The following is a 25,390-nucleotide window of genomic DNA, read 5'->3' on the forward strand; positions in this document are numbered from 1 at the left end:
CATCCTGCGGCCTCACACCTCCTGCGACCAAACCATGGTGGCCACTGGCTCCGTCGCGCCCCAGCCCCACTTATGAAGCCTGCGCAGGGGCTGCGGGGGTCGCCTCGCCACCGATGCGCTCCCGATGCATCGCCTGCAGCAGCATGTTGAGCTGCCTCAGCTGCGCCTGCTTCTGCGCCTCGACGGCGGCAGCCGGCGGCGGCTGGCCGGCGCGGCGAAGCCCCTCTGCGTGCGCCAGCGCCTGCGCCTGCTGCGACAACAGGGAGGCGTGGCCCCCTAACCCATGCTGCGCGGCGCTGGCCGCCGCGCCCGACGGCGACTCGTCGTCGTCCGCCCAGCTGAAGCCCGCGGACCCGCGCAGCGCCTCCCAGCCCAGGGAGATCGGGGCGGGGGGGCCGTGCTGCGTGGGCGCGGGCGCCCCGCCGAGGAAAAACGGGGCCGTCCCCGGCCCCGCTGCCGGAGGCGCCGGTCCCATGCTGTGGTGCCGGGGCCCTGGCTGCAGACGCTGCTGCTGCACGGCCTGCATGGTCAGCCGCAGACTCAGCTCCTGCTGCTCGCGCAGCGCCCGGGCGTGCGCCGACTCCAGCGCTCGGGAGGACAGCGTGGACTCGTGGCTCGCCAGCGACGGCGCACCTTGCCGCTGCGGGGGCGGGGCGGCATCGAACTGCATGCCCCGCTCCCTCTCCCCCTGCCGCTGCAGGCGCGCCAGCTTCTCCCTTTCCTGCTCGAGCGCCTCGGCAGCGGGGGCCGGCGGGCCATGCCCGTCGAGTACCTGTGGTGTCATCGTTGCACGGGGTCACGAGCAGCACAGGGAGTGAGTGGAGCCCAGGGGCTGTGCCTGTGGCGTCAGTGGGCCATCGTTGGCGGTCTGTTGGAGGGTCGACCTGATGGATTTTGACGGTGGCCCTCCGCGCCCCTCTCACGGTATGAGTGGCAGGCTGCCGCGAGGGATACTTGGAGGCCATTTTCCCCAGGGGTCCCCGGCACCACCTCGATTGCTGCCCCTCCCATACCTGGAGTAGAGCATGCCGACTCCGCGGGAAGCGTGTTGCGGTGAAGCAGAGGACGCCACTGACGCCTGCCCGCACCCCCAGGCCCACATCATTGCTCAGCAGCAAGACTCGAGCGTTCTCCTGGCAACTCTGGCAGGGCGCACAGAGGGGAGGGTTTGGGGTGGGAGGGAGGTCAGTGGGGAAGGAAGGGGATACCGAGAGCCCCTGCAAGACCAATGGACCCACAAATGTGGCACCCCAAAAGTCACAACCACCGGGATCGACGCCATGCCTGTGTGCACGAGCCCTGCATGCCTCTTCAGTCCCGAAGGCACGCACATTCAGGCCATAGCGCCGCCAGTGCCCCATCAGTCTCACCAACGACAGCTGGGATGCATAGTACAGGCAGCTCTGGATGATGGCGGTGTCGTTGCTGATGCTGTCCTTTGCGCCGGCCCCCGCCTCCCCCGCAGCCGCCATGGCCTGGGACAGTCAGGAGGTGGGGATACTGAAGGCGCTGGGATCGCCGATTGGCATGTGTGAGGGCATGCAGTGCTTTGTCGTGACTGCGAGCACCAGTTGTCTGCTCGTGTGCCTTCTGCGAGCATGCTGTGCTGCCACTTCCGCAGCACCTGCCACGCCTTGCCCCCCCGCCCTCTCTGGCCCCATCGACCAGCACCCTCCCAATTTCAGGCACGACATCCCCCTCTTACCCCTCCTCATCACTCACGGCGGCGTGCTCGGCCGCCGTCTGGCCCCGGATGCCGGCGTCCCGGGTCATGAGCAGCAGGCGCAGGCGCTGCAGCGCATGTGCCGCCGCCGCGGCCTTGCCCCCGTCGGGGCTGGACTTGAGCCGGTCCAGCTCGTTCAGCACGATCCAGGGCACCAGGGCCTGCACCTCCAGCGACCGCGACTCGCGGGCAGCCGAGGGCGGGTCGGCGGCGGCGGCCAGCGCTAGCAGCAGGCGCTCCAGGGTGGCGGGGTGCGAGATGAGCACGTTGGTGTCCACCACGATCAGCGCGCGGGCGGTGGCGCCGCCGCCAGCCGCGGGCGTGACGGGCAGGGCCTCCTCCAGCTCCATGGGCTCGGGGCCGGCGGCCGCGGCGGCCAGCTCCGGGAAGTCGGGCAGCAGGCGGCCGGCGGCCGGGGCGGCGCTCAGCACGCCCGCCGAGCGCTCCTTCTTCAGCTCAGCGGCCATGGACTCCCAGTCCATGGCCTCCTCCTCCGATGCGCCTGCCTCTGGGTTGCAAGGGTGCGATGGAGGAGGCGTGGTGAATGGAGTCGAGCATTCAGGGTGCGGAGCGGGTTCCAGGACATAATTACACACGATCGCAAAGCACACAGGTGCTGGCGACAAGATGAGGTATGAACCCAGGACCCCATCGCTCCACACTCGGCAGCACCTGCAGCCTGGCCCGCAACCATGCTGAGGGTCCACAGCGGGATCCAGCAGCGCAGGCCCGAGTGCTGCACGGGCATGGTCTCGCTGGGGAACGCCTTCTTCCCGGCCCAGATCACCATCTTGGACAGCGGGTAGGGACCGTGCTTCCTGCCCTGCAGTTGAGCGGGGACGGGGAATCATCAACAGAGAGAGTCGGGGGCTCGCCGATGTGCGGCACATTCTTGGAGAGCATCGTTGCCCGACCTGCAACACGCATGCCCTGCATCAGCCTCCCTGGTTGCGGCTGCACAGAGCACAAGTGCTTGCCCCCTCCAAGAGCCTCCAACAGTGAAACCCACCTTGTTATCGAGGTACTGCCACTGGCTCGCCTCCAGCGAGGTCTCGGCATTGGCGGTGTGGCTCAGCTGGAAGAGAATCACCTGGATGGCGGAGGCCGCAACGGCGCGCGTCTGGGCGTGCACCAGGACCTTCCTGCCCAGATGGTCGGCCAGGAAGCTGTCACGCAGCTGCAGCAGCATGAGGGAATCGTGATGTAGGTGTGACGGCTGGCATTGAGGAGGGGCACGAGGGGAACACCCTCACTGAATGGGTTGCGCAATCGACATCAGAGGAAGTATGGACCCCCTTGCTGGAGATTTGAGGACAGAGGACACCCACCCTGCACCAGCAATCCCCTTAGAGGTACCTGGAGCGTAGCGCCAGCGCATTTGCTGTGGGTGCCCAGTTTGCCAAACAAGATCTCGGCCTGGGGAGATGGCCGGAGGTAATCGGGGGCGGAATGAGATTCAAGTATTGCGATGCATCGGCACTCAACCCCCATCAAGCGCATCACAGTACATATAATGACACCATGATGCTTCTATACTGACATGATGTGGCTGCAGGGACACGACGGCTGCTGCCATCCTCTCCGGCCCCTGAATGATCTAGCCTTGCTTCCCTTTACTTAGCCCATCATATATTCACAGTGCATCCAATAGACATTTTTATTATTTATTCGAATCGTCTCTGCGATTGTCGTGTACAAGTCGCAGGATTTTTCTCGGAGATCGTGTACTGTACTGCTGCCAGACCCACGCCCACCTGAATCTGCAATGGTCGTGTGCTTTCATCTTACGGATGGACCATAGCATATCAAAGCAACACCCAAGCTTACTTTACATGCAAGTATAACCAAAGTACTTGACGTCATCAACGGTCAGCGAAAGGCCTTCAGGCCATATAGAGGCATTTCAGTTGGAGGAGCCCTGAGTGGATTGCCAAAGCTGGTACGTCAGTGAAACAGACGGGTGGGGGAAAGACGGACAAGAAAATCATGGACAGGGTGAACAGCTTCACACGAGATTCAAAAGCTATCGCCATATTTGCACGGCACCAGTGTCAGCTAGAAGCAAGAACCCCTTCCCCTCTCCAGCTCTGATGGAATCCCCCCGACTAAACGACCGTGATGGGCACAGGGCCAGAATGCTTTGCCAGGGAACTACCATCTCACCAATATTTTCAGAAAAGTACAACGTTGAAGCTGAGCAGGGCTCTCTTCCTTTCCTCAGGCATAATGCGCACATGCCAGTGTCTCGTTGGCAGTCCATGCCTGATGGCACCTTGGATGCCACTGGTCATCTGTGTGAGAAGAATTGCTGCCCACCTTCAGATTGGTAGCTCACAGTTTGGTTGAAGTGAAGATTCCGAGCCCACTAGACCCGGAATGGTTGTGAGACTCCCAGGTTGCAGCGCCCCTACTGAGATTGCTGAGTTACTGGAGGCTGTGAAGCAGGGACTGCTTGGGAATCTGCAAGGGCAGCCAACTGCATCAAGTTCTCTTGTAGGCGCTTGGAGTATCTGAGGGTGATGGATATCAGCACTGATCTGAGTTGTCCTGCAAGTGAGAAGAGCAGTATACCCTGCCATGCACATAATGTAACCACAGGGTCATCTGCATCCCCAGCATCCTGCCAGGAATGCAGCTACCCATCGTGCGTCAGACGCCTCGCCCACTCACTGAAGACACTCGTCCATCTTATTCAGGTTTTGGTTCTCCACCACAGCCTGGATCATCTTTGCATTCTCCTCGAGCATCTGTAGAGTGTGGACGAGCTCGGAATTAAGAGCGCTCATACGAGCAATTCTGCATCGTAATGCTTGTTTCACGTGGATTAGAAGCTTTACACCTACCTGCTGGATATCAGCGGTGGTCAGCGGGACAGCCGGTGCCGCTCCCGTTGTGGTCGGTGCCTGCATCGCCTAGGAAGCAACCCCAAATCCCGCCCAGAAACGCCGAGCAGCTCTTGGCAAGAACAAGTGTAAAAAGATTAACGTGTCGTGAGGTTGCACCTCGAGAAAGTGATTCTCTCCAATGGCACACCTTGTCTTGAACAGCTCGCACGATTTCGACGGGGAGGGCAGCACCCGTGATGTGCGTGCTGGGCTGCACCTTCGGCAGCGGCCAGTCGGCCTGTGGCACCTTTGCGGAGCAAGTGCGGGAAGTACCTTCACGAACAGATGTATACAATAATCACCTTCAGATATAATATAGTTTACCACTCGAAGATGCGCATCAAGGGGCAGCGGAGCTCACTTTGCCAGTCTTGCGAGTAGGAAGGAGGTGGCTCGCTATCGGTGCATGCACACCCACCCCGTCTCAAGAGCCCCTATAATGGAGGGCTAGTGCTTCTGAGCCCCCAAAACAAGCCTTTCTAATATGGTGAAAGCCTATCTCCGGTACGAGCTGGCCAGCAGCTGGGGGGTGCTGGCCAGCAACTCGGACATTTGCTACACCCACGATGGAGCCCACCTCGTCACCGCTGCACTGGAAAATGTGAACATCTGGAATGTGAAGCGAGCGCTAGTGGTAGGCAGAGGGGGGTTGGCTGGGTGGAGGGTGGGTTGGGCCTTGCTCACGAAAGGCATGCATGGGGATGAGGCTCATCGCCTGGCGCACAGCCCTGTACTGGAGATGATGCATTGTTATCTCACCAGAAACCTGGCATTCACCCCGCCACACTCACTATGCCCCCAGGTCGAGACGCTCAAGGCGCCTGCCACCCAGTCTGGCAAGCCGGTCGGGGAGATCACCCGACTGGCTGCCTCCCCCGTCTCCGACCAGATCGCAGCGGGACACTCGGACGGCACGGTGCGCGTTTGGGTTGGGGGCAAATCATGGCGTGGCCGCCCATGCTGTGGTTCTGGCGACCTGGGTTATTAGTGATTATGAGTGAATGGCCTCCACGAGGCCCTCACCCAAGGCTGCTGCTCAGTCTCATCTACCCCCCCTTTGCAAACATTGGGCCCCACTCACCCCCCCCATCAATCCCTGCCCCTCACCACGGCCCTCCCAACATTCTGCAGGTCCGCGTCTGGTCGCTGAGCAGCGGCGAGCTGGAGGCCACCTTCTCCGGGCACCGCTCCGGCATCAGCGCGCTGCGCTTCAGCGCCGACGGCGCGCTGCTGGCCTCCGGCGCCCGCGACACCGATGTCGTGGTGTGGGACGTGGGCGCTGAGTCGGGGCTCTTCCGCCTGCGCGGGCACAGTGGGGAGATCACCGCTCTCGCCTTCCTCCCCGCCGCCGGTGCCCTGGTGTCGTCCTCTAAGGACGGGCTGGTGAAGGCCTGGGACCTGGGCACCCAGCACTGCTTCCAGACGCTGACGGGGCACCCGGGCGAGGTCTGGTCGCTGGCCGTGAGCGAGGACCAGAGGCGGCTGGTCACCGGGTCGACGGACGACCTGCTCCGCTGGTACGTGGTGGCGGAGACCGGCGGAGACGGGGGCGCCGCGGACGCGGGCGGGAGCGCCGCCGGCAGGGAGCTCCTCTCTCCACTGGGGACGGTGTCCCGCCGCGCGCCGGACCGCGTCGCCGCTCTTTCCTTTGGCGCTGACGGCGTGCTGCTGGCGCAGTCGGCGGGGCGCGGCGTGGACCTGTACCGCATGCGCGGCGAGGCGGAGGCCGCGCGGCACGCCAAGCGCCGCCGGCGCCGGCGCCGGGAAAAGAAGGGCAAGGCGGGGGCCAAGGGCGGGGAGGCGGGTGGTGCGGACGCACCCCCACCCGAGGACGCAGATGACAGCGATGAAGTCACGGCCCAGGATGAGCTGGAGGCACTGCCGGTGCTGCGCAGCAAGCACAAGGTGCGCGCGGCGGCGCTCGTCCCCGGCGCGCGGCGGGGCGGCACGCTGGGCCTGGTCCTGGCCCTGGCCAACAACTCGCTGGAGGTGTGGGAGTGCGCGGGGCGGGCGGGTGAGGATGCGGCGCCGCCCGCCCGACTGGCGCTGCTGGACGCCGGCGGTCACCGCGCCGACGTCCGGGCGCTGGCGCTGGCAGGGGACGACTCGGTGGCCGTGTCGGCCTCCACCGCCGGGGTCAAAGTCTGGAACCCACGCACAGGGTCCTGCCTGCGCACCGTGGAGGCGGGGTACTGCACCGCGCTGCTCTTCGTCCCCGGCAACCGCCACGTCGTGCTGGGTACCAAGGAGGGGCAGCTGGCGGTCGTGGACATCGCCGCGGGGGAGGTGCAGCTGGAGCTGGAGGCGCACACCTCCACCGTGTGGTGAGCAGGGGTTGGGGATCTTCTGAGGCAACGAGTGCTTTGAATGTGCTTCTTTCATAAAATTTTCGGGGTAGTTTCCGAAATAGGAGCCTTGCCTCCTCACCTTGTGCTGATGCCAAGGAGGTTGGGAGGGAGGAGTGAGGATCTGCTATGGGGGACACGAGGATCGCAGCAGCAACATTTCAGAGCCTCAGCCTGCCATGCTTGTTTGAAGCCTTGCCTACTGACATCAAGGTTGGATGGTGACGCCTACACATACCGCAGCACACAAGCAGGAGCCTATGCTCCACCCACTCCTCACTGAAAACTCCATTCCCCCCATAGAAAGCCCCGCCACATCCTACAAACCCCTCTGACCCCGCAGGTCGCTCACTGCGCTGCCGGATGGCAACGGTTTCATCAGCGGCAGCGGGGACAAGGAGGTCAAGGAATGGGTGTGGACGCTAGAGCCGCAGGAGGATGGCCCTCCCAGGCTGGGTTTCAAACACACACGGTGAGCGTTGGGGTGGGGGGGGGAAGTGTCTCGCATAGGCGCTGTCTCAGACGGTGCACTGAGCCACAGTAAATGCAGCAATCTGCCCGGCGCGGATGTCTATGGGTGAGTGATGCTTTGAGCGATCGAGCTGAATGCACACACACTTCACGCCATTCCACAGCACGCTGCAAATGACGGACGATGTGATGTGCGTGCGAGTAAGCCCCAACGGGAAGCTGCTGGCGGTCGCACTGCTGGATGCCACCGTCCGCATCTTCTTCCTAGACTCCTTCAAGTTCTTCCTCTCCCTGTACGGGCACAAGCTGCCCGTGCTCTGCATGGACATCTCCTCAGGTGGGTGGGCTGGGGCGTTGTTTGGGTTCAGAGGGAGGAAGAGGGCGGAAGGGGGCCTGCTCATGTGCCTGCGCATGGGCTGGTGCCTGCAAAGGCTGAGGGCTGAGGGCGGGAGTGGGGACTGCTCAAAGTATGGCGCAGGGTCTCCTTTGGATGCCTGCAGGCTCGTGGAGATCAAGCCGATGTCTGCTGGAATGCTCCCTGGCCTGCCGCTACGTCATGCCTGCCTCAGCCTAAGCTGCGATGGCTTGCGCCCTCGTCAGCTCGGCGCCATTATCCGGCTCGCTTGGGCAGGCTCGCCCTGCCTTTGCGTCAACCCGCCTCACCCACTCTCATGCCCTCCCCCGATTCCACAGACTCCACGCTGCTCATCACCGGCAGCGCGGACAAGAACCTTAAAATCTGGGGCCTGGACTTTGGCGACTGCCACCGCTCCCTCTTCGCCCATGCCGACTCGGTCATGCAGGCCGCCTTCGTCCCGGGCACGCACTACGTCTTCACGGCAGGAAAGGACGGCGTGGTCAAGTACTGGGACGCCGACAAGTTTGAGCACCTGCTGACCCTGGCGGGGCACCACGGGGCGGTGTGGGCCATGGCGGTGTCCAGTCTCGGCGACTGGCTGCTCACAGGTGGGGTAGTGTGTGGGGTGGGAGCGTGTGGGATATTTGTAGGGACGGTGGCTGGGTCAAGACAGCCACATCTTTGGCCTTTATCAGCTCACAAGGCCCCAACCACCATCACTCCCCCCCTCCACCACACAACCCACAGGGTCTGCGGACCGCTCGCTGCGGCGCTGGTGCCGCACCGACGAGCCCTTCTTCGTGGAGGAGGAGCAGGAGCGGCGGCTGGAGTCTCTGTTCGAGGCCGACCTGGAGGGCGGCGACGACCGGCGCCCCGTCGGCGCGCCCGCCCCCGGGGACGAGGGGTCCGCCGCCCCCGCGGCGCGGCGCACCCTGGAGAGCGTGTCGGCCGCCGACGCGATCGTGGAGGCTCTTGACGCCGCGGCTGCGGAGGAGGCCGCGCTGGAGGAGTGGCGCGCCGCCGCACGCTCCAACCCCTCCCTCCCCCGCCCCGCGCCCTCCCCACTGCTCCTCGGCCTGGCACCCGACGAGTACGTGCTGGCGGCCGTGCGCCGAGTGCGCGGCCCAGACCTGGAAAGCGCGGCGCTGCTCCTGCCCTTCGGCGATGCGCTGCGCCTGCTGGGCTACGTGGCCGGTTGGCTGCGCGGGCCGGCGCGCGGCGGCGCCGCCGCGGAGCTCATGGCCCGCCTCGTGGCCCTGCTCCTCCGCGTGCACCTGGGCCAGCTCAGTGTGACCCCGGCGGCCAGGGGCACGCTGACCGCGCTGCGCGACCTGCTGCACGCGCGCCTGGGCGGCGCGAAACGCGCGCTGGGCTTCAACCTCGCCGCGCTGGGCACGCTGGGCCGCCTGGTCGCCGAGCAGGGGCTGGGGGCCGCGGGGGTCAAGCGCAGCGCGGCCGTGGCGGGACTCTGAGCGTGACGGGCGAGGTTTGGAGTGGGAGCTGCGGTGTGTCTGCTTGAGTGAGCAGGCTCGTCCTTCATGCCGATTGTGTGTGGAGCGACTTTGGCATGATACTCCAGCTTTACTTCCTTTTGCTGTCAGTTGCTAAGCACGCTTCAATGCCGTGTCATTCGCCGCGGGTTGACACTGCCATGGAACCGGTGCCATGCAGGGCCGAGGGTCGCAGAGGCGTAGAAAGTGACGCCGGAATGAATGACACGGCACAGGCACCTTGACAGTGTGCAAATCTACGAGATGATGATGTGCAAGATCACCCAAGTGTAGGACCGTCACTATACGTGCAGCACAGCCAGCCAGCACGGTCGCGGAGCAACTAGCGCTGCTGGTGCCAGCCACCCTGGCGAGGGTGCTGCTGCTCCAACGCCCAGCCCACTTTGATGCTACTGTCGTCGCCCTGTCGGGGCCCCGGCGCGGCAGGGACCTGCTTGTGAGGCCGCAGGCCCTGTCCCTCAGCTGCGGCTCCGCCCTCCTCCGCGACGCTCAGCCAGCGGCTGTTGTTGCAGCGCCGGTCGATCCAGGCCCTGCAGTCGAGCCGCCAGCGGCGGCCGGAGGACAGGTGCCAAACGTGCACGCACCTGTGCATGTGTGGCGGCGGGGGAGGCGGATGAGTTGTGTTTGTAACGTATGACCTGAGAAAGCTTCCGTCATTGTCTCACACATGAGAACTCCAGAAACTGGTGAAGACTGCGATGCAATGCAGTCGATTTCAGCACACGATCCTTGTGACTGGTGCATACACACTCATCATTCCGTCGACACCCTGTTGACAGTGCAGTACCCATTCCTTGCAGTGCGAAGCAGGATAAAGTCAGCCCACCCCCCACGCTCGTCCAAAACAACACACCTCAAGTGCCAGGCTGGGAAGAGACCCGAGCCATCCGTGGCCACTCGAATGCATCGGATATCGCCCAGCCAGGGGATGTGGGGGAAGGTGAAAGTGTCCTCGCTGCCGGGACGGAAGGAGCGTCTGCCCCGCGCCAGGCGCAGGACGCCGCTGGAGGACTGTTCTCCCACCAGCTCCAGCCGCACCTGAGTTGCATTGACAAGGCGTTGCTGGGAATCTTCGTGCTCGAAGTCTTGTGCCGTGCCCATGCTCAGTGGGGAACAGGTGAGGGGCTGCCTCCGCTAAGCCCAGTCTTGGAGCCCTTTGAGCACCTGCCCCTCCAAAACTCTCTCCAAGCAATCGTTGCCATTATCATCCTCCCAATCACCTTTGCCCCTGTGCCAGCAGCACAGCCCCGGCTGGTGTGCACTGTGATCTGGTAGCCGGGCAGCAGCTCGTCTGGGCGGGGAGGGGGCTTGGGGCTGCGCTCTCGGTGGGAGGGGGCCGGCAGGTACCTGCTGGGCACCTCTACTCCAGCCCAGCATTCTGGTTCTGCATAGAACACAACATGTCCTGTGGGCCGCCATGCCGTTCCCCCTCGAATCCACCTGGGAGTCAGATCAGCATGGGTGTGTGAACGCGCGGCGTGGCTCATAGACAGCGAAAGGGTCACAGGGTGCGACAGGATCCCAGCACTTGATGGGGAAAGTGGCTGGAACAGCTGATGCACCCTTATGCATTCTTACAAGTTGAAAGCATCATCCAGCTAGGCACAACCCCACACAAATCTCCTCACCGTTGACAGGGAAAGTGTGTAGGAAGGGCGTCCCCGTACATTGGCCCGACCTTGATCCAGGCCGGGTGCCAGTTGAGCTTCCTACTGCCCTCCACCCACACCTCCAGGCTGTGCAGGGCACCCACGTCTGGACACTCTACCAGCTCGAAAGCGTCCAGCTGGCCCCTCTGGAACGGCGGATTGCTGCTGTGTGCAGACGGTCCGAACTGAAAGGGACCTGTGGTGGTGATGGGGATGGATGGGAGTTCATCTCATGTTCGAATGTGGCAAAGGGATCACATCACGATCAGAAACACATGAGGAAGCATGGTCTTGGCGGACTGGGCAGATGACGGTGTCCATGTGAGGTCCAAGCTGAATCCTTTCCCTGTGGCGGCCATCTCACAGCTCCCTCCGCACCTGCTCTCCCCAGCTCCCCCTCCAGGACCACGAAGAGCCTGCCAGCAGGATGCAGCCCCGCACCCCGCAAGTCAGAGGTCTGGACCTGAAGCCGATACTCGCCAGAGTCCATGCCGTCCTTTCCTTCGTATTGAAGCTGACTGTGCTCTGTGCGGGAAACCCACTGCAGGTGTGGATGGGGTGGGGTCCTGCATGTAGCCAGGGCTGTGGCAGGAGGAACAGCCCTGATCTTAGCTCCTTGCATGCAGATGTCAGACCCACTACGTACCTGCTGACAAGGGTATGTGACGCCTGCTCCACCATGACCCAGGTTTGGTTGGAGTGTGATGTCTCCGACAAACAAGCGGCACTCCTCCCCTGTCCAACAGGGATGTGAGAAGAGCATTGGGGTTCAGTACAGGAGTGCATGGTAAGCATGCACAGCATGGCAGCAGAGTCACGCCCTCTGCGACGATCAACCCTGTCCCAGCAAGTCACCCCCCCGGAAATCCTCTTCCTCCCATGCCTTGGCTCTCCAGGTGCAGTTCCACAGTCTGCCAGTCTGCAGGCCGCTCCAGGCACAGCTCGGTCTCGAGGACGGTGGGGCCGCTCTCGTCCAGCACCGACACATCCACGGCCTGCGGTTCTGCGAGGCAGCAGTGTAACCGGGGTCAAACAATTGCTCAGGAAGGTGAGGGTGCTGGGATTTTCAGTCCCTGCCCTTTGCCAGCATTGAGCTGGAACACGAGACTACCAATTGCTGCCTGCGCCTGCCTGCCCACCATGTCATCGCACCTGCCCCAAGCCCCTTCCCGCGCACCTGCTGTCACCCCTGCAGCGTCGGTGAATATGAGGTGTAGCAGGCCGCTGGCAAGACGGCCTTCCACCTCCAGCACATCGATCGCCACGGTGCAGGAGGGCCGATCCGGCTCTTGCGCTGCGGTTGTGACGAGCGCGTGGGTCACCCAGCGGGAGAAGGAGTAGACCACGGGCTCCGCACCTCCCTCACGCCTGAGCTCCAGGCGATCCACGTGTAGACGTGCACCCCGCCCGCCGCCCTCCAGCCGGAGGGAAAGCGCGGCCGGTGGGGAGGCGGCGGGGAGCTGCAGGTCGAACTCCGCGCAGCCACCGGCGCGGAGGTCGCGGCCGGGCAGCTGGATGGAGTCTGCGCCGCCGGGGTCGCTGGGGTCCGGCGCTGGCTGCAGCACGAGGCTCGCCGGCGGGACGCCCCGCGCCGCCATGCCCTGCGTCATGTGCACGGCCAGCTGGAAAGCGTGGAGGGCCGCCACGGACTCAGCCTCCTCCTCTTCTCCTTCTGTGGCTTCGCTGGCGGGCGATGCCGTCGGGGATCGCGCTGCTCGCATGCCTTGCCCTGCGGCTTGTTTTCCTACCCTGCCGGTGTTTTTCACTGCAGCTGCTGGGACATGCTCCGCCACCTCTACGCTGCTCTCCTCCTCGTCGCTCTCGTGCAGTGGGGAGGGAAAGAGGCTGACCTTTCCTGCCCCTGGGAGCGTGGTGGATGGGCCGAACCAGAGCGCCTGAGGCGAGTCATCCTCGCTCAGCTGAGCCCCTCGCACACTCCAGTCTGGCCTTGCGCCTGGGGTGGGTGCGTGGAATGCGCGAGTCGAGCGCGCAGGCGGGTGTGCAAGTCTCACCGAGGCAGCAGACCGAGCGGGGGAGGCTGCGGTCTCTGCAGGCTTCTCGTCTGGTGCATGTTTGGAGGGCCCTCCACCTGCCTGACACCGGCCCTGCCAGAGTCCTTCCCCCAACTCCACCAGTGGTGTCCTACTGTAGGAACCTCCCAAGGCATGCGCTCAGACCCGAGACCACCAACCGACTCACCCGTCCCGTCGCTGGCGAGGACGACGCGGCGCACGCGTCCGATGCCATAGGCGTCGACCGCCACGCTGTGCACGCTGCCCGCCCTGGCGCCGTGGCTGAGGGCCTGGAGGGGGGTGGAGCCCGTCACGCCCACCAGTCCTACCTGGGTCCGAGCGGTGGTGCCCCCAGGGGGCAGCGCCGAGGTGTGGACCGCGACATGCACGAGGCGTGACCCACCGGCGGCCGGCGCCTGGGCGGGGGAGGTGGGCGACACCGCCGCGCGCTTGGGTGGCGTCCCGGGGACGAAGCGCAGGGCCCCGCCGTCGGTGGGCGTGGCCGGCACGAGGAGCTGAGGCTCCCTGCGGGCCCCCAGCTGCGCGACCTGGACGCCAGACACCTCCCACTCATGGGGCTGGTGGCCGTAGAGCCGCAGGGAGACGGAAGCCAAGGTCGGGCCAAGATCTGCTGAGTGGAATTCGGGGAGGGGGGGGGGGGGTTGCAGTAGGAGTAATTATGATGATAGAAGCGTGCATCCGGATTTGACTGGCAAGGGGGGAGGATGAGGATGCATGCCAGCCAATGCGGGCACAGTCACAGCAGCCACTCCCCCCCCCACCAGCCTTACCTGGGCCGCGGATCTGGAGCTTTTGGGTGGTCCCCTTTAGGAATGTGCCGGGTTTCCATGGTACAAAGGAGGAGATGCTGGCCCCAGTGACGGCCCGGAGGACGACGGAGAGGTTTGTGCCGGGCGCCAGGCCCGCCGGAGTGCAGGGGCTGGTACAGATGCACACCTGGGGTTGGTTGGAGGGAGAGGTTTCATGTGTGGCATGTGCGAGTCTCTTTTTATTGGCTGCAGGCACCACCCGTCGAATTCCCAACATCCACAGTCGCTGCCAGGTCACCCAGCACAGGCTGTTGCCCCCGCATCCCCCGCTCGCCTCGAAGACACAGTCCCGCTCGGGCGGCGCCTGGACCGGGGTCATGGAGACCTCGGCGGCGGCGCCGCCCTGCCCCCCGCCTTCCAGCACCTCGCTGCTCTCAAAGTACCAGGCCTGCACAAAGTGGATATCAATGGACAGTTTCTCTCCAGTTCCGCTTGGGACACTTCAGCCAAACCTGCACCGCGGGCTGGAAGTACGCCATGCGCAGCCCGCACACCTTCTCGCATGTCCAACCACCGCTGTCCTGGGAGCTTCAGAACGCTCCACTGAACATTGTGCAACACCCCTCCGTCCCTCCCCCAACAGAAATGGAATGCCAAACCACTCCTGCACACCTGTGGTGCCGCAGCCTCGCCCACACTCTCCACCACGGCCCAGTCCAGGGCCAGATATCCCGCGGCGCCCAACCCTTGCACGCCCACCGCCAACGCCTGGATCTTGACGGCGCGCGGCAGCGTCAGCGTGTGCGTCAGCACCGCGCGCCGCAGCTCGGTCCTGGGACCGGCCGGCAGGTAGACCCTGACGGGGGGCCCTGAACCCCCGTGCCCAAGCACCACCAGGTACGGCCGGGCGGAGGGCCCCAGGCACAGGGCCTGGCAGTGCAGGGTGACCTCCACCTCAGCCGCCTGGCCGGCGGGCATGAAGGGCAGGTCCAGGCGGTCGCCGCCAGCCACCCAGGCCTGGTGCAGCGCGAGGAATGCCAGTCTTGCGCCCGGCCCGGCCCCCTCCACCAGGACGGAGTCCAGGAGCCAGGGCCCTGCGCCGCGGTCGCAGCGCAGCTCCACCCGCTCCAGCGCGCCCAGAGGGCGCAGCTGCCAGGCGGCTTCCGCGGCGCCGGGCGCCAGCTCGCGCCAGCCGCTGCTCCCGCGCGCGCCACGCAGGCAGAGGCTCGCGCCCGGCGGCGGCCCGCCGCCGCTCGGCGTGCGCACCGATACGCAGTACAGCTCGCAGTCGGCGCGCGGGTTGCGCCAGGTGGCGGCCAGCGGGGCGGTGGCCGACTGGCAACCGCGCCCCAGCTCCGCGTCTGCGGCGAGGTACAGCACCCGCGCCCCGGCGCTCAGGGCCAGGAACTCGCAGTGCCAGGTGGCGCCGGCGGGGGACACGCGCGTCACGCCCAGCTCGCCGCCCGTGATGTCGCTCAGGTCCAGTGTCAAAACGACGTCCAGCTCGGCCACCCGACCTGGCTGCGTAGCGTGCGCGGGCGGAGACAGGTGCAGCGTCTGGCGCTGGCCGGGGTCCGCGGTCCAGATCGCCAGGGTCAGGCCCTGGGGGTGGCCCTTGCCCACGCAGTCCGAGGTGTAGATGGCAATGCGGGTGGGTTGCGCGGGCTGCAGGCGTGGATATTGAGGAGGTACAGGAGAGGTGTTGAGAGGAGGTGCAAGGATGCTGGAAGGAGCGGGAAGGAGGCGGGAAGGGGTCGCGCATGTCTGGATTGGGCAGTGAATGCATCGCAGACTCCCCTGCCTGCAGCCCACCACAATGAATACTAAGTTGTGGAGGCCCACAACAATCCCCTGGACACCCCTGCAGCCTCACCTGCAATACAGTCTGAGCAACAATAGGACTGAGGTTTCCCGTCTGGACGCCCGTCGTCGCCACCTGCACCGGCTGCCGCACAACTACGCTCTCCCCACACGGTGGCTGGCCTGTGCCAGGCTGCAGCGTGAGCGAGAGCCCATGGCGATCCCCCAGCCAGCGCCGGGCGGGGAAACGATACGTCTCACCGTGGTCACCACCGCGCTTGCTGCGCCGCACCTCGACCTCCACCCAGTCCAGCTTCCAGGCAGGTGCCGGGCTCGAGGCGTCCATTTCTAGGGTGATGCTGCTGATGCCCTCCAGGGCCGCGGCCTCCACCTGCGTTGCATGGGCTCGAGGGTCAGGCAGTACACACTTGTGGACTCCACCTTGCATGGGTGCAGCCTTGCCCCAGACAGGCGCCAACTATGAGTGACCAGGGGTGACCACCGCTCCCTGCTCTCCCGGTCACCCATACCCATACTAACCTGGAACTCGGTGCTGGACCCCGGCTGGAAGGCGCCGCCGGCGCCGGACAGCCGCAGCGGCCCCACGCTGCAGCCCTTGGCGTCGTGCATGCTGAGCGCCACCTGCGCTGACATTCCAGTACTTGTTCCGGGGCATGTGGCCACGCGGATGCGGTACTGCGCCGTGCGGTACTGCATGGCGTCGGTCCCAGTGGGTAAGGCGTCTGGCACAGAGTGCGCTGCATCGGTGGGTGGCCTTGCGACTTCATCCGCCCCGCCCGCAGCCCGCCCTGCGAGCACGGCATCGGCGGGGAACAGATCTAATGCTGACGTGCCCTGTCCCTCTCGCCCCCGCCGCCCCGCCTGGAACACGACCAGCAGGTCCAGGGAGGGGCAGGCGACACGCACTTCTTCCAGGCGGTAGGCTTGCTGCTCGGCGGCAGGAGGAGGGTGAGCTTCCAGGGTCAAGCGCCGCAGGGCCCCGAGGGGCGCGGCCGGCAGCACCGCATGCCCCGCCGCATCCAGCGGCGCCCAGGGACTGGACCCGCGGTCCCCATGCAGACGCACGCGGCCGGCGGCCAGGGCGCCGGTGGCCGCGACCCCGGGGCCCCAGACCTGCACCGAGTACTCGTGGGGCGCGGCGCGGGGGTCGCCTCGATGGCTGACCAGGGTCAACCTGGTCTGGCCCGGGCCCCTGTCCCGGGAGAGCCACTGCCGGCAGAGGAAGGCGGTGCTGGCGCCTGGCAGGTTTGGTTGTGGAGGGGGATGGAGCAAGGGGTCGCCCCTGTGCCTGCTGGATCAGAGTCCCTTGTTGCACAGCTCGCCAGTCATCGTCAGGATGAGTCCTACCCGATACGATGACATGATTGCCGGCCCAGTCCCCCCTTCCATGCCATGCCGCTCACCGTTCGCCTCTTCCAGCACCTCTGCCCAGTCCAGGTGCCAGTGGGGGGCAAGTCCGGCGGCGTCGTGGGACACCACCAGGCGGCGCAGCGCTCCCACGGGGGCCAGGCACAGCCGGAACACGGCCTGCGTCCCCGGCGAAAAGTCCGCGGGCTGGGCGGGGAGGCGCGTGGCCGGCGTGGCGCCGGCGTCGCCGAGCAGCTCCAGCGAGACAGCCGCAGAGGTGCCGGCGCCTTTGAACCGGCTGGTCGCCAGCGTGACCCGCAGCCAGGCCGGGGGCGCGGCGGCGGCGTGGGGCGTGAGGCGGCGCGGGGAGGGGAGGGGGCCGCGCGAACTCCTCGCCTCCTCGCTGGGAGCGTGGGGGGCGGAAGAGGACGGCGGGGTGAGCACGCAGGGCACTCAGGGTCACAGCACTCGTGGATGGACCACAGCCACACACCCCGCCCCGCTTCCGGCCCGTGTCAGCAGTCGACGCTGCAGGCTTGCCTGGGCACCAGGCGCAGGGTGCGCCCCGCTTTCCCGGGCTCCTCTCTCGCCTTGGGGAGGCACGTCCAGCGCCGGCCGTCGGCCAGGCAAGTCACGCTGACCTGGCGCAGCAGGCACAGCAGGTCCGGGAGGTCGCTGGTGACAGACACGGCGTCCAGGCTGTCCAGCTGGATGCCTTCAGCTACTTCCTGGTGACGGGTCCTGCATGCGACACGGGTAGCAGTGTGTATGCGGGGGGGGGGGGCGTCATAGTACTCACATCCCCAGAGTGGTCGTCAGCCGAGGCTTGCGCTCGCAGATGCGCCACACAATCACAACCTCAACCTGCGAGCTGAATCAGCGGCCTCCCTCCGCAAACCTGTGCTCCGGGATGCGCAGCTCCAGCCGGCTGGGAGAAGTGCCCTGGACGCTAGCGCCCACGCCAGTCCTTCCCTCCAGCACGACGGTCAGCGCCACCGCTTGCTGCAGCGGGTCGGATAGCGCCAGGTCCACCCGGTACATTGCGTTGTTGAGACCTGATGTCGGCTCCTCGGCACACGCCAGGCGCCGCATGATGCGCCTGGATGAGGGCGGTGGTGGTTGGATGATGTGAGCAAGACCGGAGATCAACAGTCGCGCGTGGCACGGGCGGCAGTCCTCAGAGCTACCCCAACCGTGATGTGGCTGCCAGGTACTTGACTTCCACTTCACAGCAGGGAGTGGCCGTCATCCAGTCGGAAAGATGCGATTGCACAAAACGAGTCTCCCCCTCCAGGGGGAACTCACCCGTCCCCTCGCTCCGTGCACAGCCACTGGCGGCAGGGGAAAACGGCCCAGTTGGCGTCTGAGCCGCGCTGCCTGACCCTCACCTCGTCCAGCCACCAGGACGGCTGGGGACCCGAGGCATCGTGCATCACGGTGACCTGCACAAATGGGCGGGGCGTGGGTCTTAGGCATGGGGCTATGGAGAAGATGGCCAGACCTCGTTACCTTGCCAACTTAGGCTCCAGCATCGGCAATGCCTCGCCCGCTGCATCCTCGAGGCCCCAATAAGGCCCCACCGAGTACCCAGTGGGACGCCTCACCGCACGTAGTCGGCCGAGGCAGGGGCATCGGATCTTCATGGTGCTCTGCGTGCCCCTCTGGAAGGGGACGGTGCCGGGGGCAGGGACCAGGGTGTGCTCCCCCGAGGAGGCCTCCACGCCGTGCAACTCCATGACCACCTGCGCCGAGGTGCCGGCGTCCCTGCGATCCCCCGTCGTCACTCTGATCTCATACACGGCCGGCACGGCCAGGGGCCGCGCTGTGGGAACATGGGATCCGGTGCCTGTCGCTGCCCGCCGCCTGGGCGGGGAGAGTTCTTGGCGGAGAGGGGGGGCTGAGGGCGCCACCTGCGGGGGCGGGGCCGGCGGCGTGGCCTCGGCCGGCCAGGGCCCAGGACCTGGGGGCTCCAGCAGGAGGCGGGGCATTTTGGGATCTGCATCGCGCCTGGTCTTTGTGGGAGACATGGATCGGCGAGGTTCCTGGAAGCAACGCGTCCACGCCCTCGAGATCTTGGACACCCAGACCTGCATGAGGGAGGGGGTGATGAAGCGCGGGGATCCCACGATATCATCCATCTTGCCAAGGGGGGTGAAATGGGTGGGGATGGCAGCCAGGGCAGGGCCTTCGAGGGTGCCTGTAAACGCCTATCTACGCGGGATGTCACCAGAGCACCTGACATATTTTTGCTCCCCCAAACCTGTGCGTCCTCGGGGGAGCTGGCGGCAAAGAGGTGCACGTGGGAGCCACAGGCCAAACTGAAAACGCAGCCGGCGCCGGCGGCCCTCGTCCTGCCGGGATCCAGGTGCCTGTCGTCCACCAGGCCTGCCCCGATGCCCGGAGCGTAACCGCGGGGCATGGCGCGCACGGGGACCCGGTCGAGAGGTATGTAGCGAGCCTCCTCCTCCGGGTCCGGCGAAGGAGCGTAGCACAGCCGATCCGCCGCCAGGACGACCTGCCGTGGAGCGGGCATGAGGACATGGGGCAATGAGAGGGACGAACAGGGACTCACATCAATCTCAGGGTGCCAAAATTGTATTCGTTCACCACCTTACCCATCTTCGCCGCCACTTGCGGAATGAGCCTGCATCAGATGCCTTAAGGAGCCAGCCGGCATGGAGCGGGGGCGCAAAGCCCTGCGACGGATTCCAGGTGGTGTGGCGCCGATCCCATTCTTCCATCAGCCCATGGAGACCGTTTCCACCTGGATCGGGGCTGGAGGGGCGTACATGGCGCCACCACTCCCAGGATTCCATGCCGTGAGGGCAGGGGTCCCTGCAAGGGTGGGTGAGTCCTGGTGAGCGATTCTCCCAGTCGCGATCCCCTGGAAGCCTAGCTGATGGGGCAATACTGAATATGCAAGTTAAGTTCTAGCTCTATATATCTGTGCAAACGTCGGAGGCGCAAGGTCAACCAGTGTGCAGGGACACCGGTCCGCCGGATCCCGTCACGAGCAGATTGCGACGAGACTCCCCGGTCGGGTGACAGGACCGGAGACCCTTGCCAGCGCTCGGTGCTTTTTGGGTGCTTTTAAGAGCTGTGAAATCAGCCTTTCGACCGACTGAGAGTAAGAGCTTACACCAAAAGAGATGTCTCCAAAAATTCGTACAACAAGCATGGGTCAGGAGGGCTTTGGTCTACACCACTGCCCCAGGGTGGTCAGACTCGGCCCACCTCGGCGCCAAGCCGCTTCACCCGTGACCGCAGCTTCTTGTTCTGCCGAACCGTCTCCAGCGTCATCTTGTCGAGGAGAACGACGTGGTTTGGTTAGATTCGTGATCCTAGATTTGGAGGACGGCTGGGTGTATCAATCATCGCCCAATGGTCTGCATCTCCAACGTCTGATTTTAGCACCTTCCTAGTCCTCTTCTCCTTCCCATTCCACCAACAGACCCCCTCACCGCATCGGGCGCCACTCCCCCGGTCCACATGCGGTCCAGCAGGGTGTCAGCGCGCGCGTCGTCCTCTGTGCGCACGCAGATGTCGAGCAGGGCGTTGAAGACGGGCGCGCTGGGCTGCAGGCCCCACCGCCCCTCCATCGTGTCCAGGAGGGCCATGATGCTGTCCCACCGGGGCGGCTTGCTCCTGCCCATGCCACGTATGAGCACGCTGAAGGCAATCTCATCCGGGACCAGTGCATCGTCGGCTGAGGGAAAGTGAGGAAGGGGTGGGCTGTACGGCATGGCTGGCGAATGAGACCGCTGCATTGGGAGGAGATCTCTCCAGTACGTGATTTCCCTTGGAGCAACAGCGTGTAGTCCACCCTGACCAGCTGCGGAACCCTTTCCAGCCAAGCACTCGACAGCCTGGTGCCATGTCTGTCACCCTCTGACCACGCACCAAACAGCTCGTTGAAGACGTTCTCCGCCAGGTCAGCCCGCCCGTTCTCCACGCAGGCATGCAGCAGTGAGGTGGCCGCCATGGCATCGGGCTGCACGCCCAGCCTGGCCAAGGAGGCCAACTCGCTGATGGCGTCCCTCACCCGCCCCGAGCGTCCCAGGGAACGTATGCGCTTGGTGGTCTCAATGCGGGCCGCCTGGTCGGCGCTGGAGGAGCCCTGCAGGTTCTTGTGGCGGGCTTCAGAAGGGGTGGGCTCCCTGGCAGCCCCATGCCTCATGCCACCACCTCATGGCCTCCCGACCCCTTTCGTCACCGGACCAAATGCACCTGAGTGGCCTGGACTAATGTCAGCCGTGATTTTACTACACTTTGGCCCGCCGCATGTCCTGGAGTCCACCGAGATCCGACGTGAGGGCGGAACGGATGGGCAGGGGGTGCCGGCTGGAGGAGGGGAGCGGAGGCCATGGCACGCCACTTCACGCATGCATTCTGAAGCTTCAACATCCAAGATTGAGTCCAAGCTGGCCGGCTCGCAGTACTCGAAGACCAGCGCGTCAAGCTGCCGTGGGAGAAATTCCATCCACGGGATGCGGCGCCTGCTGCGACTGTTAGAAGACTCGCTCCCCCGTGATGCTCACGGCAGTAGACCCGCGAAGGGATGTCGAACCCTGATATCACAATATTCGGATTTCTTTCTAGATAAAATCAGGCAGCTCCGATCCCTCTGCAGCGCAGGATCGGTGATCGACCCACCCGGACACGTCGTTCCTCAGTGCAGGGTGATGGCAGGCCCTGGCCCTGCCTCCGAGGGCGAGGCGAGCGCCTCGGCCACGGCAGCTAGGAATATGCATGGGAAGCTATCGCACCTCATGAAGAAATACGGAAGGGTCGCCCTGGGCGTCCACCTCTCCGTCTACGCCTGTTTCTTCGCAGGTATGTCGTTCCTGGGACGTCAGGACTGACGATATGCTTCAGCCCACTCCAGCTCTAGATGAATGCATTCTTCCCATCGACCACCCTCCTTCAGGGTGCTATGTGGCGGTGGAGAGCCACCTGGACGTGCCTGGCTACCTGGAGAGGTTTGGGCTCATGACCCCCCCTGTGGAGGGCGAGCCCGCGCAAGAAAAGGGGTGGGTGCACAAGGCGCTGGCCGGCTCCAGTTCAAGCTTGGCGCTGGCATTCATCGCCAACAAGGCCTTGATACCCGTGCGGGTGCCCATCACTCTCGGCCTCACACCGCCAGTTGCCAAGTATGTGGACTTCGCTTTTTATGATGGTTGTTGGTCGTGGCTGTGCAGGGGTCGACTTCATTCAAGGAGTGCAGCTGTGCGCATGCATGCATGAGTACCTGGCAGTGCGCTCTGTTGCTACTGATTGGCGTTGGCTGGTTCCAGGGGTTGCTCTCGGTGTCCTCGCCAGTGCATGATCAAGTTGACCTCTGAACCTGCCAGACCTCCTGGGGGTCGATGGACTCTTTTCCACTTCCTTCTCATTCATCCCAAGATGAAGCTTGGCATCTGCACAACCAACTTACTGCTTGCCTCATCCTGGGATGTTGCAGGTTTATTCGGAATTTCAGAGGGCGAGCAGGATAGCCTGGGAGCCGTTTTGAGCGTTTCGATACTATGTCACCCAGGCGTGGGCATGCGAGTTAAAATGGACTCCCTCACGGGCCATTTTCCCTGGATGAGGAATTTTGGAGCCTCAGTGGTTCACGATCGCAGCCGATTGCCGTAGCCGACCCAGTCTGGCTGAAGCTTCTGCGCAAAGCTAATCCCTTGCCCAGACTCTGGGGTGCTTTGGCAGGGTACTATTGCACTCTTGTGATCATGCATGTACCCCGGCTTGGCCACATGCTGTGCAAACTAGGTTACATGCTGCCGGCTGAGGTCCGAGTAGTGGAGGCGACTTCAAGTGTGGTCTCCTCTGCACCAGATGTGCATCTGCTGGTGCCTCTGAATCTGACTTCGAGGAGTGAGCTTGTCAATACTGTCTCGATGACACATGTCAACAAATGCATCAGTGTAGGGCGTGTATGGGGAGGACGAGCGGAAGGGTGGTGACAGATTGGAGCATGCTGGTGGTCTGGAGATCGCTCATAAAGGGGACGCAGAGGGCAACCTGCGAAATCCCAGATTGCTCAAGATGGGTGGGGGTCGGCTAAGGACGTGCGACCATTTGAGAAGACGCTCCCAGCGACACACACATCCATTTCTCTATGACTGTACTGCCACTATGCATTGCCTATCAAACCTGGTGAGGTTTCAGCACTTGGAAATGGGTGACCCGCTCTGAGTAACTGTGGGGCCTCCTCAGGATGCCTCCTGCCAGGCTTCTCAGTACTTCTTAACACATCAAAGGATCTCCAAGAAAGGGACTAGCTGCGTTAAGGCCCAGCGCGCCATGTGGAGCTTGCAAGGGATTAAAATCATCCTCGTCAGTGCAAGCATCATAGATGCAGGCTCGGCAGTGTGCTCTCAATCCAAATTCTTCCAGAATTGTGGTGAGCTTTGCCAGCACTGATGCTAAGATTCTCGTCCACCTGCTGACTCAAACATCCAGACAAGCAATGCGCATTAAAAGCATGCATCCAGACCAAGCACTGTATTTACAGTAAATCTGCAGTGAACGGGCACCCCTTTCTACAAGCGCTCCCAATCGCGCCCAAAGCTTGAAGCCCAGACTCTCAAACGAGGACCGGTATCGGCGTCGACCCTTCAAGCCCTTTGGAAGTCACATACCACTATAGGTAAAGCTTTTGCCGGTTTCAAGGTTGAGGAGCGCCAGCACGTAAGCCACACCGGTGTATCAGGGCAGCAGCTGCAATGAACAAGCGGCGCGCCACAGGGAGTAGCGACTTGTTCTCTGCCAGCAAGGTACACGTGGTCATTGTCTGAAGGTCGTGCGCTGTGCCCAGCCTGTGAGGTCGAACTCGATTTGGGCTCGCTTGTCAATCCATGTTCCACATTCAACCCAGAGCTGGAAGCCGACCGAAGACAGCGAGGATCGAAGGACAACGTTCGTGGCACACCTTAAAGCCCTGAACTCTCAGTATGCAAAGTGAGATCGAGCCGATGAGTGCAGTTTAGGCAGTGTCTATCAATAGTAGCGGCATCTCATACAGGGTTTGCACCCAGCCAGCCTTGTCAACCTCGTCAGCTCAATCCCCCTGTACTCCATGTGCATTAGGTGGATAGCGCAGCAGGCCAGTTCTCAGCCTGCCCAGGTCTGGACGGCGGGGGCTGAAGACTACCTGCACCATTCCAAGCAGCTTCTGGCCGACTTCCAGGACGTCCTCCAGGCGGCGGATCAACCTGCGCCGTCTGCACTTGGAGGTGTGCCTCGGGGAAGAATATACTGGCCTGGCGTATCCTGGCACAACTCTGGACACAGAGGCTTGTGGGTGGGTCGTCCGCATCTCATGCAACTAGCCTGGCCACATTCCCACACTTCCTGATCCCTACCGCTGACACTTTCAATTTCCCCCCTCCCCGTTTCTCTCCAGCGACCAAGCCCAGCCTGCCTGCCTTTGGTGGGCTGAGCACGCCTGCCGCCACGGCAGCTACCCCCCTCTTCAATTTTGGTGCAGCGCCGGTGTCCTTTGGCACACCAGGCCCCACTCCCTCTGCAGCGCCACCCATTGAGGCCCACGAAGAGGAGGAAGACGTGCAGGAGGAGCCAGAGGTGAGTGGGCAGGCGGCCTGCTGATGGCCGTGCTTGTGGGTCATCGACTGGCCTGGACACAGAGGGACTCAGTCGCTGCCGCCGCGTTTTTCATGGAACAGCAGCCTCACTCATTGTCCGGCCCCAGCCTGGCTACTGCTTGGACCCCTTGCCATTCCCTGCCAGCCATGTTCACGAACTCCCACAACCCCTCCACCCTCTCGCCACCCATCACTTTCCTGCCTCCGCCTCACAGGAGGTTCAGATAGAAACGGGCGACATCCAGGTGCTGCTGAAGCAGCGCGCCTCGCTGCTCGTCATGTCCGAGGCCAAGAAGTGGGAGGACCGAGGCCGGGGCATGCTCACGCTGCGCCAGCCCCGCTCCGGCGGCCAGCCCTTTCTGGTGTTCACCACCGACACGGGGCGCGTGCTGGTCAACGCGCCCTTGGTGCGCGGCATGAAGCCGACGGGGAACCCCAAGACGCCGCGCAACCTGGTCATGGCCCTGCACAACGCGGTGGGGGGGGGACCCCCCGCGCACGGCATGTACATCTTCAAGGCGGAGGACGCGGAGGCGGCCAAGGCGCTGCGGGGCGCCATCCTGCAGCACGTCTGACGGGCATGGAGGCCTGGATGGCGGGGGGCTGGCGGGCTGGGCGGCGACGCGCGGGGTGTAGGTTGGGGGACCGTGCCTGGAAATCCCTGTTCTTGAGCAGGATCGACTGCACGTCGGTCGACAGAACGAGCGGGCCGACCTCCCATTCCCTCCTGCTGTCGCACCCCACTGTCCCTCCAACAACACCCCCTGCCAGCAAGTGTGACCTGCGCCTGCTCCTCCCCGTTCCTTCCCTTGTTCTGGGCATGGTGCGAGCCCGTCTCCACACAAGTGTAGCAGAGCATGGAGCGCGGTGGCAGGACCAAGGCTGGGGGGGAAA

The 25,390-nt window shown here is 64.2% G+C and overlaps 4 protein-coding genes across 4 annotated transcripts; 2 read left to right on the plus strand and 2 right to left on the minus strand.

Annotated features, from left to right (window-relative positions):
- Nucleotides 1–70: 70 nt before the first annotated feature.
- F751_4664 (hypothetical protein) lies at nt 71–2,912 on the minus strand (the record flags this gene model as incomplete). The annotated part of the gene is made up of 8 exons (XM_011400765.1): nt 71–364; nt 518–772; nt 1,014–1,142; nt 1,371–1,475; nt 1,723–1,959; nt 2,155–2,231; nt 2,396–2,546; nt 2,733–2,912. The coding sequence occupies 8 exons, from the start codon at nt 2,910–2,912 to the stop codon at nt 71–73; spliced, it is 1,428 nt and encodes a 475-aa protein (XP_011399067.1).
- A 2,180-nt stretch (nt 2,913–5,092) lies between these two features.
- F751_4665 (WD repeat-containing protein 3-like protein) lies at nt 5,093–9,254 on the plus strand (the record flags this gene model as incomplete). The annotated part of the gene is made up of 8 exons (XM_011400766.1): nt 5,093–5,242; nt 5,411–5,524; nt 5,740–6,132; nt 6,598–6,932; nt 7,297–7,425; nt 7,589–7,761; nt 8,118–8,390; nt 8,530–9,254. 8 exons carry the CDS (start codon nt 5,093–5,095, stop codon nt 9,252–9,254), a joined length of 2,292 nt encoding a protein of 763 aa, XP_011399068.1.
- A 361-nt stretch (nt 9,255–9,615) lies between these two features.
- Nucleotides 9,616–21,069, minus strand: F751_4666 (Lipoxygenase-like proteiny domain-containing protein 1; the record flags this gene model as incomplete). The annotated part of the gene is made up of 23 exons (XM_011400767.1): nt 9,616–9,877; nt 10,147–10,331; nt 10,972–11,138; nt 11,321–11,483; nt 11,851–11,945; nt 12,120–12,803; nt 13,142–13,582; nt 13,746–13,911; nt 14,397–14,873; nt 14,991–15,389; nt 15,817–15,915; nt 16,065–16,472; nt 16,665–16,783; nt 16,949–17,147; nt 17,441–17,633; nt 17,791–17,991; nt 18,198–18,334; nt 18,497–18,755; nt 18,972–19,030; nt 19,153–19,407; nt 20,127–20,192; nt 20,354–20,598; nt 20,793–21,069. The coding sequence occupies 23 exons, from the start codon at nt 21,067–21,069 to the stop codon at nt 9,616–9,618; spliced, it is 5,556 nt and encodes a 1,851-aa protein (XP_011399069.1).
- Nucleotides 21,070–21,661: 592 nt separating this feature from the next.
- Nucleotides 21,662–25,071, plus strand: F751_4667 (hypothetical protein; the record flags this gene model as incomplete). Its single annotated transcript, XM_011400768.1, has 6 exons — nt 21,662–21,725; nt 21,820–21,998; nt 23,770–23,852; nt 23,982–24,127; nt 24,298–24,476; nt 24,712–25,071. The coding sequence occupies 6 exons, from the start codon at nt 21,662–21,664 to the stop codon at nt 25,069–25,071; spliced, it is 1,011 nt and encodes a 336-aa protein (XP_011399070.1).
- Nucleotides 25,072–25,390: the final 319 nt, after the last annotated feature.

This window comes from Auxenochlorella protothecoides (genome assembly GCF_000733215.1).
Source record: "Auxenochlorella protothecoides strain 0710 unplaced genomic scaffold scaffold54, whole genome shotgun sequence".
NCBI classification, from domain to species: Eukaryota; Viridiplantae; Chlorophyta; class Trebouxiophyceae; order Chlorellales; family Chlorellaceae; genus Auxenochlorella; species Auxenochlorella protothecoides.